General features: G+C 43.6%; 1 protein-coding gene and 2 pseudogenes across 4 annotated transcripts in view; 2 read left to right on the forward strand and 1 right to left on the reverse strand.

Moving 5' to 3' along the window:
- The first annotated feature begins 3,691 nt into the window (after positions 1-3,691).
- LOC310772902 (26S proteasome non-ATPase regulatory subunit 4 pseudogene) lies at positions 3,692-4,774 on the forward strand (annotated as a pseudogene). The gene has a single exon. The product of its transcript is annotated as a 26S proteasome non-ATPase regulatory subunit 4 pseudogene (transcript).
- Positions 4,775-5,450: 676 nt separating this feature from the next.
- Positions 5,451-5,932, forward strand: LOC310774049 (FUN14 domain-containing protein 1 pseudogene; annotated as a pseudogene). Its single transcript has one exon. The product of its transcript is annotated as an FUN14 domain-containing protein 1 pseudogene (transcript).
- Positions 5,933-12,725: 6,793 nt separating this feature from the next.
- Positions 12,726-19,763, reverse strand: part of LOC310772636 (glycerol kinase) — a gene marked incomplete at its 3' end in the record, with an annotated part of 31,504 nt that continues 24,466 nt past the window's right edge. The window contains exons 14-21 of one of the 2 annotated variants that reach the window (XM_083632485.1): positions 18,154-18,232; positions 17,886-17,982; positions 17,692-17,776; positions 17,147-17,267; positions 15,563-15,706; positions 15,374-15,463; positions 14,209-14,295; positions 12,726-13,331 (exon numbers count right to left, since the gene is read on the reverse strand). In XM_083632485.1, the coding sequence (XP_083488611.1) occupies positions 13,321-13,331; positions 14,209-14,295; positions 15,374-15,463; positions 15,563-15,706; positions 17,147-17,267; positions 17,692-17,776; positions 17,886-17,982; positions 18,154-18,232 (714 nt within the window). Of the gene's footprint in view, positions 13,332-14,191; positions 14,296-15,373; positions 15,464-15,562; positions 15,707-17,146; positions 17,268-17,691; positions 17,777-17,885; positions 17,983-18,153; positions 18,233-19,763 lie in introns of those variants that run through there. The other variant, XM_083632484.1, reaches the window with a different exon arrangement.

The raw sequence follows: 19,763 nt of genomic DNA on the forward strand, positions 1-19,763 counted from the left end.
CTAAATGCTCAGGCGAACTGCACGTCCAACAAAGTCTCACCTGTCCGCCGCCTGCACGTCTCTCCTCTCCCGCTGTTCTCCAGTCCCCGACAGCTTCTTGACACTCTCTGGCTATGTGTCCCGATCCACCGCATGCCCAGCAGGCTCCCTGCTGTCCCCAGTACCTTTGCTCCGCATACCCGGTCCGTCTCCCGGGACCGCCTCGGCACCACCTCGCCACGTGGCCCGGCTCTCCACAGGTCCAACACAGTCTTTGCGGCTCCTCCGGCCGTTCTCCACACTGCGCTCCCTCTGTGCTCAACTCCTCCACACGCCGCCCGACTTCCCGCAGCGCCCGCCACAGCTCCATTGCCCAGACAGGAATCACCTCCGCCAGCCATCTGACCTCTCTCAACAAACGGGCTTCCATGCCCGCCAGCACCGAGCTGATCCCCGTCGTCAGCTCGGTTTCTCCCTTTCACCGATGGTCATTCTTCCTCGCGCACCATCACACGTGGCGCCCCTAGCAGCTAGCTCACACAGCTAGCTTGCTACCGCTAGGTCGCTCGAGCCGTCTGATCTCCAACTTTTCCTCTGCCGTTCCTCCTCACTCTCTCTCCTCCCGACCGAATCAGGCGTTACCGCTTCACTTGCTGACACCAATGTAGCGTATCGCTGATACGCCAAGGAACCGGAGAGTTGTAGTTGGTACAGGTTCTTTATTCACAGGCTCATTCAGCTCCTAGCAGCTAGCTTCACAGCTAGCTCTACACACAGCAACCGTCTCAGCTCGCTCGCATAGCTAGACTGACATCCGGCCCGCAGCCGCTGGTCCTATATACCCCCTTCCCCCTAGGAACACACCCACACACATTAGTTCCTAGCTGCAATCTAGACACTTCTATTGCATATCACATTACAGGTAATACCTGGATTACCTGGAACGCTACACTATTAACATTAGCCAAGCCAACTCATTAACGAATTAACTTGTGAAGGAGCTTAAAATGAGCAGCGAAGGCAACGTAGCATTCAGTATTGGGCTAGCGTTAGCATCTCTCAACAGTGGGGCCGGGCTTTCCTAGTGACAAAAGGCCCAGCCAGCAAGCTAACAAGCTAAAGTTAGCTAGCTTAACTTGTATCAATGCTACACTGTGCAGTTGGTGTTTCTATCGGGTGGGGGTTGCCGTTGCCTAAAGATGTTGAGAACTGTGTGAGAGCGAGGGAGAGACAAAAGCGTGTGTGTGTGTGTGTGTGTGTGTGTGTGTGTAACACTATTTTACAGATGCATACATTTTATCTCTCCCTCGCTCTCACACACCGTTCTAAACATCTTAATTTGAAGAAGAATTAAAAGACAGCAATGATTTACTTATGTATAATACTTAGTGCAATACTTGATTTTCTTGATGTTGCATCTGTCCTGTCCTGACATTGTATTTATTCCTGTCCCAGCTTTCAGATAAACCCCCGGTATACCAGCCACCCAAGAAAGAGCAGAGGCCAGCTATCGCTGGGGCTTTGCTATCCCACACAACCTACAAGCCAGACTCACAAGAACAACATTCCAAAGAAGAGGCGATAGCTCAGTGGATAGGTCGCACAGCCCTCCCTCCACGGACAGTGGAGGATGAGGATTTTGTCATGATGATCCAAAAAATAGATAGAAGGCTCACAGTGCCAAAATAAAATGATAAACCTTGTGGACAAAATGTACCTGGCTGAAAAGGAAAAATTCAAACACAGACTGTCCATGGCACGCAAAATAACTATTGGTTTAGATATATGTATATGGACTAAAAAGGGGCTCACAGCATCCATGATTATTTTCTATATTGTACCTTTTATACAGATGTAGCATGCCATGCCTACCTAGACAGCAATTTGTGTGTGTGTCTCAATCATTCAAAATGTTTTTATCAGAAGGATAAGATAAAATATTGGTTTTGGTAGACTAAAATAGTTTGACTCTCACTTTGCATTGTGTTTATATTTTAATATGTTTTGTTGCACTATGCTACTTTTTACCTCTATTAGGACTACCTCTCTGCATACTTGCACTTTGTTTTGTGTTTACATTTTAAATGTTTTTGCTGCACTGTTACTTTTTACCCCTCAGGACTCTAAGCCTATATCATCGGGCAGGGGGACAAGCAATGGAAATCAGTCCTGTGACTGCAATTGTCGTGCATTTACATTTTTTTTAAAATGTTCATTAATGTACACCTGTCCCCAATCGAACAAATAAACGAATTGAATTGAATTGAATTGACTAAGATACGACTAAAACGTTAACAGTTTTTGTTGACTAAAACTAGACTAAGATAGTTATTGTTTTCTTGGACTAAGATAAGACTAAAATGCTCAGACTTTTAGTCGACTAAAGTTGACTAAATAAAAACATAATGAGGTTGACTAAATGTGATAAAAACTGACTATGACATTTTGAAACTGGACTAAGACTAAGACTAAATTCAAAAATTGCTGCCAAAATTAACACTAGTTCTAAGAGACTACTTGGCCAGTGGTGGATTCAGTCGACACTGACAGTAACGACTTTGCGATCAGACGACAGTGGAAGCCCAGCCCATTTTTCGAACCGCTCTCTCATTAGTGCTACGACCTGTCACTCATTCAGTTTCAACCCCCCTAGACCCGCCCTCAAACCCCAGAAGTGGCTGTGAAGCGGCAAATGGAAGCGGCACATGTAGTATGTGTCGCGCAACAATTCAACGTAACATTTGAGTCTGGTGAGAGACTACACAGACAGTAATATTGTAAAGTAACTTAATACTTTCAAATGAAAGTAGGCTAACTAGTAATATGTAGTATATTACATTTTGGTTTTCACCCAGGCAGCCCGGCGGGTTCGACTCCAGGTATGGGAACAACTGTTTTGCCCTGAATAGCCTCATAAGTTTGTAACACTGGAATGTATAATAATAGACTATACTTTCTGCATTTGTTGGCCTTTCGTGTCACTGTGACCGTAAACTGGGGATCCTTTTACTTCTTTTTACTGCATGGCCACTAGGAGCGGTCTGTCTGTCCGTCCATATGTCTCCCTGAAAGAAAGTTGACAGGTTGCCAAAAGAAAGTGGCCAGGTCACTGATGTCAAACGTGGCCACTAGGGGCCAAGTGGCCAGGTCGCCAATGATGTCATACGTGGCCACATATCCCCAAAAAAGAAAAAGTGACCGAAAGAAAGAAAGTGGTCAGGTTGATGATCATGTCACAGCTGACAGCTCGGCCTGGTGGCCAGATGTCATATTTTTCCAATGATGTCATAATGTGGGGGGCGCTTATTTGATGGTCACACTTGGGCAATTGTGATGTCACCAGTGATGTCACTTGAGCAAGTGGCCAGGTCATCATTGATGTCACACGATGACATCACTGTCATCTATGACATCACTGATGACATCATCACTGATAACATCACAATTTCTCGAGTGTGAACATAAAGAAAGTGCCCACGTTGTGCGATGATGTCACACCGATTACATCACTGTCATCTGTCATCTATGACATCATTGATGGCATCACTGATGGCATCATCCCTATAACATCACTATTGCTCGAGTGACATCACTGATGACATCACTCACTGATCAGTGATTTTATGACATCACTGATGATGTCACTGATGAACACAGAAGTCAGGAGTGAGCTTTTATGATTACAACAGGGCAGCAACAATACGTTTTCGAAATGGGGCTTGAAAGCACTATGGTCTGTGTCGACAACAGTGAGTACATGAGAAATGGAGACTTTCTACCCACGAGACTACAGGCTCAGCAAGATGCTGTCCTCGTTGTTTGCCACTCCAAAACACACAGCAATGCAGAAAACAATGTGGGCCTCATCACTATGGCCAATAACTGTGAGGTCCTGACCACACTGACCCCAGATACTGGCCGCATCCTATCCAAACTACATGCTGTCCAGCCCTGTGGAAAGATCTCCTTCTGCACAGGCATTAGGGTGGCTCATATGGCCCTAAAGCACAGACAAGGTAAAAACCACAAGATGAGGATCATTGCCTTTGTGGGAAGTCCTGTGGAGGACAATGATAAAGATCTCGTCAACCTGGCGAAGCGCTTGAAAAAAGAGAAAGTGAATGTGGATATTATCAACTTTGGAGAAGAGGAGGTGAACACGGAGAAGCTGACTGCCTTCATTCACACTCTAAATGGAAAGGAAGGGACATGCTCTCACCTGGTTACTGTCCCTCCAGGACCCAGCCTGCCTGACGCCCTGCTCTCTTCTCCCATCCTGGCTGCCGAGGGAGGCTCCATGATGGGTCTGGGTGCCAGTGACTTTGAGTTTGGTGTGGATGCTGACCCAGAGCTGACCCTGGCCCTGCGTGTGTCCATGGAGGAGCAGCGACAGAGGCAGGAGGAAGAGGCCTCTGCAGTAATCCCCACACCCACTGCAGACCAATCGGAGGAGGCCTTGTTGAAGATGTCAGTATCTCAGCCTGAGACGGGTGCAGGAGTGCTTCCTGACTTCAGCAGCATGACAGAGGAGGAACTGATCGCCTATGCAATGCAGATGTCTCTTACAGGAGGAGAGTATGGAGACATGGACACAGGAGCCCCAATGGACACTGCAGAATCAGCCAAGGAGGAAGTTGATGATGATGTGATGCAAGACGCAGAGTTCCTTCAGAGTGTCTTGGAGAACCTGCCAGGTGTCGACCTCAACAACGAGGCCATCCGCAATGCAATGGGCTCCCTGGCGTCCCAGACTGGGAACAAGCCGGACGGCCAAAAGGATGAGGAGAAGAAATGAGTAAGCGGAGAGGGACGGAACGGATGAACAAAGACTTGGACATCAGACACTGACCATAAAAACATGAACAATTGCAGACTGAATTCCCCAGAACTGTGCTTCCTGCCCTGCCCACCTCCCGCCCTACGGTCTCATGTCTTTTCCCCTCTTGTTATGCATGTTTATACTTGTGGCTTCTGGGGAAGGGGGGGCTTGTGTGGTGACATCTATTGAACACAGTTGGGATGAGTGACGGTTATTGCTCGATTTATTTCCAGTCTATCCCGGACCGAGGAGTGACTGCGAGCAGCAATGTAATGTAACTTTTAGGAAATAAACGGCTCGAGCACTTGCTGGGGCAAAAAGAAAAGCTATTTCTTTCTCTGCTCCTGTCTCTTCAATGGATTTCATTTCTTTAGGTATACTTGGGCCTACTATGCCTTTTGCCCTCTTTATTGGTTTGTATTGTGATGACAGGTTCATAAACCAGTTAGTCATACTCTTATGTCTTTGTTTTCTTTTGCAATAAAACCTATATGGAAAAAGAAGTCACGCATGAACACGGTGAGATCACGTGCTCAATTCTCATAAATCACATGATGTCATACCCACTGATGATGTCATAGAGATTGTGACATCATCTGTGATCTCATAAATAATACATTGGATGACTCAGGGCCTAGTAAATTATTGTCAACATCCTCGTGATATTACTATAGCGTATCCAAAATGACGCAGGTGCACCACAGAGAAGGTCAAGACGAGCCAGAGAGTGAAGATGAGGTTTTTGAGGTCCTGGACCTGACAGAATATGCCCGGAGGCACCAGTGGTGGATCAGGGTGTTTGGGAAGTATTCGGGGGCCACAGAGATGATGTTTGGAGGCGTCACTGGCTGGTGTGCAGGTTACCTCCTCCAGAGGGTTGGGAAGATGGCTGCTACTGCTGTCGGCGGAGGGCTCCTCTTGTTACAGATCGCCAATTGCAGTGGCTACGTGCAGGTGGACTGGAAGAAGGTGGAGAAGGATTTGAACGAAGCAAAGAAGCACCTGAAGAAGACAGCGAACAAAGATGCGCCTGAAGTAAACACTTTCATTGAAGAGGTTACAGACTTTATAAAGAGGAACATCGTCTTGGCCAGTGGATTCGTCAGCGGCTTCTTCCTGGGCCTGGCCTCCTAAAGCTGCTGCACCTGCTGCAATCAACATTTTCTGGGAATCCACTCACTACACAGACTACTGTAGGATGTCATTTTCCACTCCATTGTTTGTTTACCTCTCTGCCCAAAGCCCTGGATTCATTGTCTTTTCTTGGTGAACTGAGATTACAAATGGATAACAGCAACATCTTGTGGCCATTTGGATACAGATTGGGATTTTTGTTACATTTTTGTTACGTTGTTACATTGCAGAGCTGCTATGAAGGCAAAATGCTGATTGGTTGAGTTAAACCCAGCAATGAAAAAGGCAAGGGCTAATAGTGGCTAATATATATGAAGCCTATAGCAGTCTGACCTTCTAAGATCATCAATGCCTTAATTAGGAATGAATGTAATTTTTTATATTTTGACCAGAGTTCCTTTGGCATTCCAGTTTGCCAGTTAAATACAGTACATACACTACACTGACTTGTGATGCAACTGGACACATCAACAGGGATGTTATCGGGTCATTGTGTGTTTTGGGTCTTTCAACAATCAGACACCATCACCCAGGGTGATCAAGCCCCGGCTTGTGTCCAGGTAGCTTTGCCCCACCCACGGTTCTCCTCTCCTGATCCACAGCCACCTTGAAGCAACTTCTGCTGCCTCGGGGGCCAACATGATGGCCCTTCGCCTGCTGGCCCCCATGATGCCCAGCATGTTGTAGGCCCTGCAGAGGGACTGGCCTGTGATGTTCAGTATGTTGTAGGCCCTGCGGAGGGACTGGCCTGTGATGATCAGCATGTTGTAGGCCCTCAGGGGGACTGGCCTGTGATGATCAGCATGTTGTAGGCCCTGCAGGGGGACTGGCCTGTGATGATCAGCATGTTGTAGGCCCTGCAGGGGGACTGGCCTGTGATGATCAGCATGTTGTAGGCCCCACAGAGGGACTGGCCTGTGATGTTCAGCATGTTGTAGGCCCCGCAGAGGTACTGGCCTGTGATGTTCAGCATGTTGTAGGCCCCACAGAGGTACTGGCCTGTGATGTTCAACATGTTGTAGGTCCTGCAGAGGGACTGGCCTGTGATGTTCAGCATGTTGTATGCCCGGCAGAGGGACTGGCCTGTGATGTTCATCATGTTGTAGGCCCTGCAGAGGGACTGGCCTGTGATGTTCAGCATGTTGTAGGCCCTGCAGAGGGACTGGCCTGTGATGTTCAGCATGTTGTAGGCCCTGCAGAGGTACCGGCCTGTGATGTTCAGTATGTTGTAGGTCCTGCAGAGGGACTGGCCTGTGATGTACAGAATGTTGTATGCCCGGCAGAGGGACTGGCCTGTGGTGTTCAGCATGTTTGTAGGCCCTGCAGAGGGACTGGTCCCTGTGATGTTCATCATGTTGTAGGCCCTGCAGAGGGACTGGCCTGTGATGTTCAGCATGTTGTAGGCCTTGCAGATGGACTGGCCTGTGATGTTCAGCATGTTGTAGGCCCCGCAGAGGTACCGGTCTGTGATGTTCATCATGTTGTAGGCCCCGCAGAGGGACTGGCCTGTGATGTTCATCATGTTGTAGGCCCTGCAGAGGGACTGGCCTGTGATGTACAGTATGTTGTAGGCCCCGCAGAGGGACTGGCCTGTGATGTTCATCATGTTGTGGGCCCCGCAGAGGGACTGGCCTGTGATGTACAGTATGTTGTAGGCCCCGCAGAGGGACTGGCCTGTGATGTTCATCATGTTGTGGGCCCCGCAGAGGGACTGGCCTGTGATGTTCAGCATGTTGTAGGCCCCGCAGAGGGACTGGCCTGTGATGTTCAGCATGTTGTAGGCCCCGCAGAGGGACTCGCCTGTGATGTTCAGCATGTTTGTTGGCCCCGCAGAGGGACTGGCCTGTGATGTTCAGTATGTTGTAGGCCCTGCAGAGGGACTGGCCTGTGATGTTCAGCATGTTGTAGGCCCTGCAGAGGGACTGGCCTGTGATGTTCAGTATGTTGTAGTAGGCCCTGCAGAGGGACTGGCCTGTGATGTTCAACATGTTGTAGGCCCCGCAGAGGGACTGGCCTGTGATGTTCAGTATGTTGTAGTAGGCCCTGGCTGCAGAGGTACTGGCCTGTGATGTTCAACATGTTGTAGGCCCTGCAGAGGGACTGGCCTGTGAACCCTCTGCATACCACCTCAACGGGCTCGCACCTTGATCGCCACCCGTTGCTTCTGCATTTTTCCACCAGCTCAGTGTACTTCGCCTTCTTCCTCTCATTGGCCTCCTCGATGCAGTCCTCCCAAGGCACTGTGATTGCCAAGATCTGTTTGGAGGCTTCTGAGATCAGCACTATGTCTATGTCTGGCCTCACTCAGCCTTGTTACGGCAGTTTCTGGGAACTTTCAACTCCCAATCCTGCACCTATACAGTAGCAGTCCAGAGGAGGTGGTCCTGGCAGCTGATGTAGGCTTCTCCCCAGCTCTGACAAAAGCCATGGTTTTCTTCACTTGGTGGAGGCGCTTGCTGTGGCTAATCCCCCTGCAGATGGTGCCTGCTATAATGGCCTTCAGGACTTTGTCATGGCGCTCCTCACCCAGGGCTTTCGGACAGCAGCTGAGGGTGTGCTCCAGGGTCCCTCTCTTCATGCACAGAGGGCAACCTGGTGACCCCACTTTAGCCCAGGAAAACAAGTTGGATGGGCTTTGACAAAGCATCATAGACAGCGTGGAGTCATCATTTTATAGCCTATTCGATGGAGCCCCAGCTTTCCAAAGCTCGGCCCACGATTTGCGCTCCACCACTTGCTCCCATCTTGTCCGCTCCCTGCTGCCACATTCCAACCATCCTGCTTGTTCGCTCCTCTTTGACTGATGTTTGCAAAAAGTGAAAACCTGTTTTGAAATATTACAAAATCTCAGTAAATTGCCTTAGTTCAGATTTTGAGATATTTTAATGTTCTGTTTTAAGTCCGTCCCCCAAACTTTACTTCAAAGATTTTCAATTAAAGGAAACCACAAAATGCATTTTAAAGTGATCACTTAATAGAACCAGGTGTTTTTTTTTTATTATAATGCAAAACAAAATAAAATATGTTGTCTAAGTAGACAACGCACATATTTGCATCTCCTGACTGACCATCATTATATTTTCATTGAACATCAAATGAATAAAAATTGCAATTAATACCAATTTTCTTTTGGCTAATATAAGCACAATTTGTGGCTACTTTAACTACAAATATTAGTCCCCCAGTTTGGTTTCAACCCCATAACGGTATATCATTCCCCCCCATAAAGATAATGGATCAGCCCCTGTAACATGAGCTTGGACGAAGTGACAACACACAACTCCTTTGAACATGCTGCAAAGAAATGCATGTGTCACTCTATTTTTATCACGATGGCAGCCCATGGTCAAGAGAAGGCGTTTTGAGGTGAGTCAGGCATTCATTCATCAGTCAGGAATGGATAACGGCGATGTCATCAGTGATGATGTAATCAGTGCCAAATTTGGGCTGCTGAAAGATGTTTCCTCAAATGGGCTTGAGTTGCCTGAGGTAGTCACCTGGTTGCTACATGATGCATGTGGTCCTGGGCTGAAGTTACCCTCGTCTTACTATGTCATTGTTTTTATTGTCAGGTTGAGATTATCAGGCTCAACAGTTCAATTTGTTATATTATATGAATACATGATAGTAAAGATTCTGTTAGGTAAAAATAAACAATAGTTTTGCAGAATCTTCCAATTTTATAATGCCCTCAATGCCATGTGGTGGGAACATGTATTTTCTCAAATTGGTTTAACTAGTCCACGATCAGATGTAGTCATCAGAAATCCAATTATTTGCGATTTTTTTTTCACAAAAAATATGACCCAATCAATGTGGACAATGTAATAATACAAATAAAATGCCAGGACAAAGTACCAACTTGATTTCTGATGATGCATTTATTTTTCTGCCGTTTCCATACACTGGGCATTTTTTTATGAAATACTATTCTCATTTTACACCCATTTCCTTTTCAGCTGAGACATTTTAAGATTTTTTTCCTCCAGTTTTAGGGTGGATTTTTATATAGGCAATACAGACATGTTCCAAATTGTGGATGAGTCTAAGGAAATGACATGCAGAGTGGCAAAAAAGACTGCAGTGTACTGGGTGAGTTTGTATCCATTCATTCATCCATCTATCCATTGTTCAATGTAAAAAAAAAAAGATTATACGGTAGAATCTTCTATCTATCTATATACCCTCTGATTCTCTACAATTCTCTTCTTGGCAATTCATGCGAGTCAGTGCAACAATTGAGTAGCCTGCGAACCTGACGCTAGCTCATGTTTCATTTGCTGTGGCAGCTGCAGACCGATTTGCATTTGCAAATGCAATGCAGTTCAATGTGAATTGCTCTGGTAATGCCAGGCTAGCAATTGATTCCGGACAAAAACACAAAACACACAAAGATGAGTTGACCCCCTCCCCCTTATATTCAACCCACTGATAAATAACCGAAACCAGCCAGCCCTGCAAACTAAATCATCTTTATCTAAACTGAGCATGCACTTCATACCTTTGTACACTGGAATTTGATACCTTCAATGGGGGTTGTCAGCTAAACAGTTAAATAAATAATCATATAAACAATACAAAGCAATAACATTCGTCAAATATATATTCTCTACAACAAAATACCCGTTGTGCCTCCACCTTTCATTGAGCAATGGTAATACTGGCTTTCACTTACAGGGTCAAAACTCAGATCTCATATGGAAGACATAGAAACAGTAGAATCAATGCAAACATCTTCAGCAAGTTGAACATCCTACATTAAAACATTTCAGTCTCTCTGTACCAGTGATACACTGACAAATGGGCATTAGAAGAAAGAACAGTAACACCGAGGCTGTTTGGAGCGACAAACATATGACTGTGCAATTATATTTCAGAGAAAAGCCCCACACCGATTACAAGTAACTTGTTGCATGTTCAAGCTTGCTTCTTCAAAAGATTTCACAGCTCATTAAAAGGAATTGTCATACACCATCTTGTAGTATACTGTAGTACTTTAAATTAAGAACATATCACATTTACATATAAAGATCAGACTGAAATCTATAGCGTCAATGCATGGAAGCTGCTGCATTGACTTATACTGACTTTAGGGACATGTATAATTTTGATTGAGCTTTTTTACGTTGTTTTTTTCTGCAAAAGTTTTGATAATTTTTTTGATCAGGGACAGACAGTACACATTAATCATAAGGTAAATGTGCCAGTGTTAGCCAAGAGGCAAATTTTCAACTGTTGTCCCTAAAAAAGGGAAAGGGAAAAAAAGGGGGGGGGAGGGGGCACTTTGCAGCAGTTACAGAAAGATGAAACCGGGACAAAGACAAATAATTACTTTATCTCTCAACGCTTTGAGAAGTCAACAAGCAGACAAATAAATATCTGGTAAATTAAATTCTCACATTCACCAGCATGTGAGTTACCTGGCTCGGCATGAGTGAGTGTCACCAAAATTATATTCCCTCTTGAAATAATTACATAAGCAGATGATTTTTCTGTTTGCTGGAAAACTAATGTTCCGTTTGCTGTGTTTTTATTTATTTATTTTAACCTCTGCCACGGAGTTGGCAGAGCCAAAGGCCCGGTCAACCGAGTTAGTGGGAGGTTATGTTTTGGCCCGTTTGTCTGCTCACAGGATATCTCAAAAAGTTATAAATGGATTTGCACGAAAAAAGGCGCCTAACTTCAAACGGCTTCACCTAACACCACAAAAACTTTGTAGAAAGGTTGGCCATGGGCCAAGGACGAACTGATTAACTTTCCATGCCTACAGCCAAAAGGGGGCATGGCAATGGCCGTGGCCAATCACAAAGAGGTACCTAAATTCCAAACAGATTCACGTTAATACCATGCCGTGGCGGAGTATGCACTCTACCAACTTCCAAGTGCCATCTAAATATAATTTCAAAGGATGAGACATAAGTTCAACCTCTCAGATATTGACAGTTCCCACAATGCAAAACCCTGCAAAGCCAAACAGCAACGAACTTTAACAGGGTGTAGATTTCATATAAAGACAAACGGTGTAATTTCTGTTGATATGAAATCTACACTATTAATGACATTGACATTCACCCTTTAAACCAAACAACAGTATACTGTTTGCCTCTTGTAGGGAAGTACAGTACAACGAAACGCAGTTCACTGGGACGTAAAAGCTCAAACATTACGAGTCTATAAAGTAAGTGACCGATTAACAGTTTTGTCCGTTGAGCTTTGGCGTACTATGGCTACTGACTGAACTGTCAGAGATCACAGAAATACAGGTCTGCTTAAGGTGGATTTTCTCTTTTGCTGTCCCCTTATTCTTCTTTTGGCGGTAGATGGATCGGGTGGGAACACAGGGATCTAAAATTGTATGCACCATTGCCCATTATAACATGTTTGCATGTACCACAATAAAGATTTTTCACATTTTCACTGCTTTTATATATATATATATATATATATATATATATATATATATATATATATATATATATATATATATATATATATATATATATATATATATATAGAGGCTTTATATCTATTTTGTAAAAGTTTGGCTTGATACATAACATGGGAACGAATGGAAGATGATTTTATATATATATATATATATATATATATTGATTAACTTTCCATGCCTACAGCATTTATATATATATATATATATATATATATATATATATATATATATATATATATATATATATATATATAAAATCATCTTCCATTCGTTCCCATGTTATGTATCAAGCCAAACTTTTACAAAATAGATATAAAGCCTCTGTTACTACACAGCTCACAAGACAAACAGAAAATAAAGTGCTCTAAAATGCGGAGTTTCATGGTGGACACGTCTCAAACATCACATCTCAAGATGACTGTCAGAAGACCATTCAAGTGTAACAGTGACATGACAAATAAACACTGCAAATTAGAAAGCATACTTCACTTAAAACGGCTGCGGCAAAAATTACAATAATCTAGAGTAGCCTACTGTCTGTTGAGTTGCTACATCAATAACAAACAAGCTTATGAAAAATTCACTTTGTAAAAAAGAAAATGCACACTCACTACTGTAGCGTTTATGTCTAAGTCACTGACAGTGGAACAACCGTGTGATCTAGCCTGCTGCTGAGAGAAAAAAAGAACGAACGAACGAACATCCTTGTTAGTCAGTTCTAACTTGGCCTTTGAGCTCGGTCATGCAGTAACTCTCCGCACTGACTTTCCAACCAACAGTTAGAGTCAGCAGGGGGCGCTGAAAATGGCTCTTTCTTCAGGAATGCATTTTGGATGAGAGCGCAAACCAAGAGATCAAGTGGTGGTCTGTGCCGGTCGGTGCCACGAGCATTTCAGTCCACTTCCCTCTTACTCACCTTCCTGCCTCCAGGGGTCTGGGCCTATTTGTGGCCTGAAGGCAAGAGAGAAATAACAACCAAGACATGTTAGAGAAGCAAGTTTCACATTCACACAGGTTGTGACTTGTCAGTTAGATGCCACTATACCATCTGAACACTAAAGCATTGATTGAAGAATACCGTGACGTGACACACACATTTTTAGTGCACTACTATTTGCCGTTTATGCCTTTTAACCAAAAACTGGTTTGTTCTTTGTTGACATTATTAGCTTTCTTCATGGATACCAATAGCACTGCTAATGCTCTGCTAAACAAGCATAATATTTTTGATTACAAATGACCAATCCAAAACACTTTTCATAAATCAGGAAAAATTGAAATAGTAATTTAGCTTGTTGTTTCCTGATGAAACCCTAATAACTACACATGATGTCAAGAAAATGCTTGTATCTAATGTGTTTGGCCATAACAGCAAATAGCTGCCATTCATTTAAAGTTTCTTACTGAGAGAATCACACAGACATTAAATGATAGCTGACAACACATATCACATCACACAATGAGCACAGAAGTGTCTTTTCAGCTTTCCTTTTGAGCACAGATTCATCATGGCTCAACCCAAGTGGTTTCACAGATTCAGCCAGTCTACAATATCAATCAAAACATCCATAACAATGCATGATTTCTCACCTTTTTCTTAGAAATTGTTGCTTGGTCTACTCTGGATTTCAACAGCTGACTGAATGAGTGGAACCACTTCAAACCAGCTTTTAAGAAATCTCCATGCCCAAAATAAAGACCAAAAACACTTCTACCATGGTTGAGGCAGGACCTCTGTGCTCTATACACCCAACTATCCATATCAGTCGATGTTAGCTCACTGGCACACGGACACACTTGGCAAATACACACTAAAGCAGACACTGACCTGCGATGCATCTTGCTCCGATTAACATTAACATGCTACCCAGAATGTAAAAGCCCAGCGGGACACTACTGAAGATACTAGTTTCAGCTGGCGGGCATCCAGTTCAGGTAACAGAGAGGAAAAAGAGACAGTGGGAGAGAATAAATACACTACATCTGAACATTTACAACTCCTTCACAGCACTGCCAGTCAGAATTATGGTGTATCAGCTGGAAAAATAGAGAACATGAAGCATGACCTACAGTATTTATTGTCTACTCATTGAATAGGTCAAGGATTTAGAGCTGCAATGATTAGAGTCGATCGACAGAAAATTAATCGTCATTTTTTTTTTAAATAATTTATTAAATCTAATTTTAGGGGGAAGGGGCGGGGCACAACATGATCTCGTTCCAGCTTCTTAAATGTGAATATTTTCCAGTTACCTTAGCCTTCTATGACAGTAAACTGATTATCTTTGGGTTGTGGACTGTTAGACTGGGTAAACCCAGCCCCCACGTGACCTGCTCTCAGACCTGCTCACTAGTCACTACCTACACCTTATATGACTAGTGAGCAGGGTCTGTCTGAGAGCAGGTCACTGGGGGCTGGGTTTACCCAGGCTAGTGGACTGTTGGGCAGGACAAAAGAAGATATTTGAGGATGTGATCTTGGGCTTTAAGGAAAAAGCAATAAACATTTTTCACCATTTTGTGACATTTTATAGACCAAACGACTAATTGTTTAGTCGAGAAAAGAATCAACACATTAATCAATAATGAAAATAATCGTTAGTTGCAGCCAAGGCCGGATCTACCCAGGGGCACTCAGCATGAAGGGGCCCTCCAAAAAAAAAAAAAAAATATATGGCTCATGTCAGGCTCCACAGAACTATGACATAAATCTAAGACCAATCAGAATGAAATAAAAATAGTTTCCAAGGAAATTAAGTCTCATGATTGATTGTCATTGGATGGCTGCGGGCAAGTGGTGACTGGTGAGCCATTCATTTTCCCCCAGACATTTTGTAAAATGCTTAAGAAAAAAGTTTTACTTGGTCAAACCAAGAGATTCAGTCATATGTAGAATCAGGAGAGACCATATAACATTTTATTCTGACCAGAAAAAAATGTGAACTCTGTTTTGGGGCGGCTTTTGGTTGAACTGTGAGTGTGATCTCACTTACCGTCATTTCCGTTAGAAACGGGCTCCGTCGTCTCCCAGTTCATGGCTTTCTGAACAGCCTTCTTCCATCTAGCGTACCGAAACTCGCTCTCTACCAAACACATACAGAGGAGAGGAGAAAAGTGTTTTAAACAGCAGCTAGCGACGAGACGTGATGTCCCAAATGTTCTGGTGCGTAGAGGCAGCTCACCTTCGGGGTTGATCTGCGGCTCGAACTTCTCTGAGGTGACTTCACTGAGGTCCTCAGGCTTCAGACTCCACACACTCACCCCCTCCGCTGCTCCCGCTGCCATCGCTGCCCCAAGAGCCGTGGTCTCAGGCATGGAGGGTTTCACTAAAACCACCATGACCATGGTTCAAATATGATGTGCCTAATACTGTTTGTAATAGACTCCCACAGGAATGAGTCCTAAAACCCAGAAGTTAGCTTCGCGCTTGCTTCCCTCGTCTCAGTCAAAGGGATTTCTTTATGGGGATTTTGGTTAGATGCCTGAAATAAAGTCTGTGGTTAACAAACGTTTATGAAACTGTCACCTTTGTGTTCAGCAGGATAATCTTCACAAATTAACAACACTTTTATTCTTTTTGAAACGTTTTCTGACACGATTTTTGGCAATCACATTTATACTTCAAAAATCATGAAAGTGGTGCTCATTTGTGAAGATCTAGCTATCTATCTTGCTGAACACAAAGCCACAGTTTCATAAACTTTTGTTAACCACAAACCTTATTTCAGGCATCTCACCAAAATCCCCGTACAAAAATCCCATTGACTTCCAGACGAGGGAACCAAGCGTGATGCTAACTTCCGGGATGGCCTACAAAAACACGTCATCCCTGCAGTACTCTACTCTATAACAATACATACTTTTTCTGATACTTCATTGATCCCTCAAGATCCATCCTCCAATACCTCAACATGTGAGAAAGTGTCAATAGCTGTGTTTCCATTACAGTTTTTCGCAAAATAATTGCGATATTTCTACAACTTCGACAATGTACAATTGCGACTTGTAGGCATTTCCATTGAAGTTGAGTTTGGTCTGACGGCGTGCACACCTGAACGCAATTCCCGTTACCAGCAGCTGCCACAGTGATTACGCACGGGGATCTGCCCCATATCCCGTCCCCTGCATGCTCAAATCCAACCAATGGTCAATGCAAATCACAACATGAAGTTACAACGCATATAAACGAGCCTGATTATCAATTCAAAAGAAAATGAGTCGCAAAATGTTGCTGGCTGCGGTGAATGCAGTGAGCGCGACAGACAGAGGAAAAAAGGTAACTGGTCCGATTTAGAGATGGAGGGGGGGAAAAGGCTGATTTGGTTCAATAATCAGAATGTTGTGTATTATAATTATAACATTGCACCTGAAACGTGTGTAATGTATTACTCAGTCTATTCACTTCAGTCAGCAGCACCGCTCGCCGCTGTGCTTATATAATGCGCGCACACAGGCAGCCTGTCACCGTCACACGTCTTTCTGCTAGGTAGCGTTGCTTCAAAGTTTTCCACTTGCTGCGGAGGTTTTGCCACGGCTTATAGAAACCTTTTCTCCCTCATTTCCCAAAGGAGAAGATGGGTCACATGACGTGCAAATGCAGAAAAAGTGTTTCCATTACACTTACACCTCATGAGAGCGCAAAAACGTTTTGCGATATTTGGGAGGTTTTTCGAAATTTACGTGTTTCCATTACCCAATTTCTATTGCGATATTTAGATTTTGCGCATTTCTGAGGGTAATGGAAACACGACTAATGTAAATCTTACCAACAGGGATACAGAGGATGTCCGCCTGCAGCTGCATCAGCAGTCTGTTGGACGTCATTCCTCCATCCACCTGCAGCTGAGTCAGTGGGATGCCGCTGTCCTGGTTCATCGCATCCAGTATCTGCATCCAGACAAACATCCGTTACCAAAAAATACCTGTGTCCCATCAAATACATAGCTAGATTTTCAAAGAATTACTGGTTTGTGCGTACTACTGCGGTACGGTACATTTCAATAAATTACATTTTCATCCTTTGAATTTTTCTCATGGAGGATTTCCTTATTAGGACAAAAACTAGCCTTTGCTGTAACTGAATGTATTTACGTAAAAATGTAGTCGAACAGGTGAATTTCTGGAATATTCTTTCCACGTTTAAGTGATTGAGTGAATTTACAATTTTTTTTAAACATTTGTGTGTAACAGCAAATTTCTTTTTAGATGTTAATGGTATCAAATTTCTGGTATGGCATAAGATATTATGTCATTTACACAGAGCAAGCGTGTGTGTGTGTGTGAGAGAGAGAGCGAGAGCGAGTGAGATTACCTCTCGTGTCTGGAAGCAGACAGCTTCCAAAGCAGCGAATGCTAGATGACTCCTATTTGTGAATTGAGTTAACCCACAAATGATCCTAAGAGGGAGAGAGAGTCAAGCAGGATTATTTAAGGAGTGAGATTAAGCAGCTGAGTGGATATTTTTAGACAAATTAAATACTATATCAGAGTCTATTTGGGACTTACCCTCTTGCGCTGGGTTCCCAGTAGGGGGCGTACAGGCCGGAGAATGCAGGAACAAAATAACAACCGTAGGACGTGCCGACCGACGCGGCCAACTTCTCTGTATGGGGAAAAGAAAGAGAAGAATGAAAGAATTAGAATCATCAGTCATTTTTAATAATGGCTGAGGGATTTTAAAAACCATTTCCAATGGCTTTTGCATGTTCACCCAATTTCTACAGAAGCTGTTTGTCACATCTGACTCTTCTACACCAAAAGCAGTGGCACATACCCAATTCTTCAGATGTATCGATGATCCCAAGATTGTCCTTCAGCCAACGAACCACAGCTCCTGCGATGGCCACGGAGCCCTGGGTGGGAGCATCACAAACAAAAATCATAATTATTGTAACCCATAATGCAACAAACTAAACAATATTGTTATATTTTATAAAAAATATATACAAGTAGGCCAAATGAACCTTTTTAGCATAAACAATAATTTAACAGACCGCAATCAGAAGTGTGAATTTACAGGAACTGTTTAACAATCAAACATGATCTATCAGGTAAAAATGCTGCAGGGTTAAATGGAAGAAATGGCTGGAGCTAAAACGATAAATTCAGTGATTGTGAGTAAATGATTCACAATATTATGCAAACAATTTCACTTTATTTCCCATATTAATGTTTAGACCATTTGTCTTCGATTTTTCTTTTGACTTTCAATTTGAGAGTGAATGTATTTTCCTGAGTGTCAAAATGTCAGGAAACAAGGCTAGGTGGAAACCTAGCATATGGCCAGCGCAGAAAAGCGTTGACAAGCCTGTTGGTTGTAGCAGGCAGCGACATTGTTAATGTGGAGAGCTGTCGGTGGCAAAGGTATGAAGGATATAATGGAAAATCAGTATGGTAAGAAAGCCCTAGAAAATTATTTAATTATGTACTTGCATTTAATAAAACATTTGATTATAACACATTCATGCACGTGTGTGCATGCGCGTGTGTATTTATTGTGAAATTCTAAAAGATGTGTATTTGTCGCATTAAAAGGACCCCACCCCTCTGTATAGCCTCATGGTGCCTTGTCAACTTCTATTGTTCTAATTACATCTCTCAGTTAACAGTATCCCAAAATCATAAGCTCATGATGAAATAGCCTACGGTACGGTGCGGGCTTTCAAAAAACAATGAAATAAGTTTTGAGCAGCACAGTCCACACATGCTATGTGATGTGGTTTGGTGAAGATTTGACAAAATTTGAAGGAGAAAAAGCGAAAAAAGGCTTTTGGAGAAAATAAAAAATGGCGGAAAATCTAGTTAGACGGAAATGGGCAAAAATAATTTTGATTGTAGATGCTACGGTTCAAAAGTTATGGACCAAAACTTAAAGAGGGCTGTTATAGCGCCACCTATGGTCAACTAGTTTAATTTTTCCGCCCATAGTAAAAGGTAACTCTGTGAACCTACCTACCAAGTTCGGTAGCGGCAGGTCTTATGGTTTCTGAGTGGGACCAAATCGGCTTGCAAATTGGTGACAAAATTGGGTGGACAAACCCTGTTATTAGGGCCTGCGCCCTGCGTGCGCTGGCCAAAAATACTAGTGACCTTATAATTTGTGTGTGTGTGTGTGTGCGCGCGTGCGTGTGTGTGTGTTTTACTGTTCTCCAGCCTGCACTTTCTCCTAATGATTCTCATTGGTAAAGTTCTAGTCTTGTCTTACGGAATACTCCTCCCACTCCTTTGAGCACAAATGCTACTGAAATTTAATTGAATTCTACTAATTTGTTAGCCTGTAAACCAGCCGGTCACGTGAACTCACATTTCATTTAGTTCTGCGGGACCATCCGGCCTCAAGCCCTTGGAGGCAGAAACGAGCCAATCAGCGACTGCTCAGTGCCC

This window comes from Poromitra crassiceps (assembly GCF_964638095.1).
Source record: "Poromitra crassiceps genome assembly, chromosome: 3".
Classification (NCBI taxonomy): Eukaryota; Metazoa; Chordata; class Actinopteri; order Beryciformes; family Melamphaidae; genus Poromitra; species Poromitra crassiceps.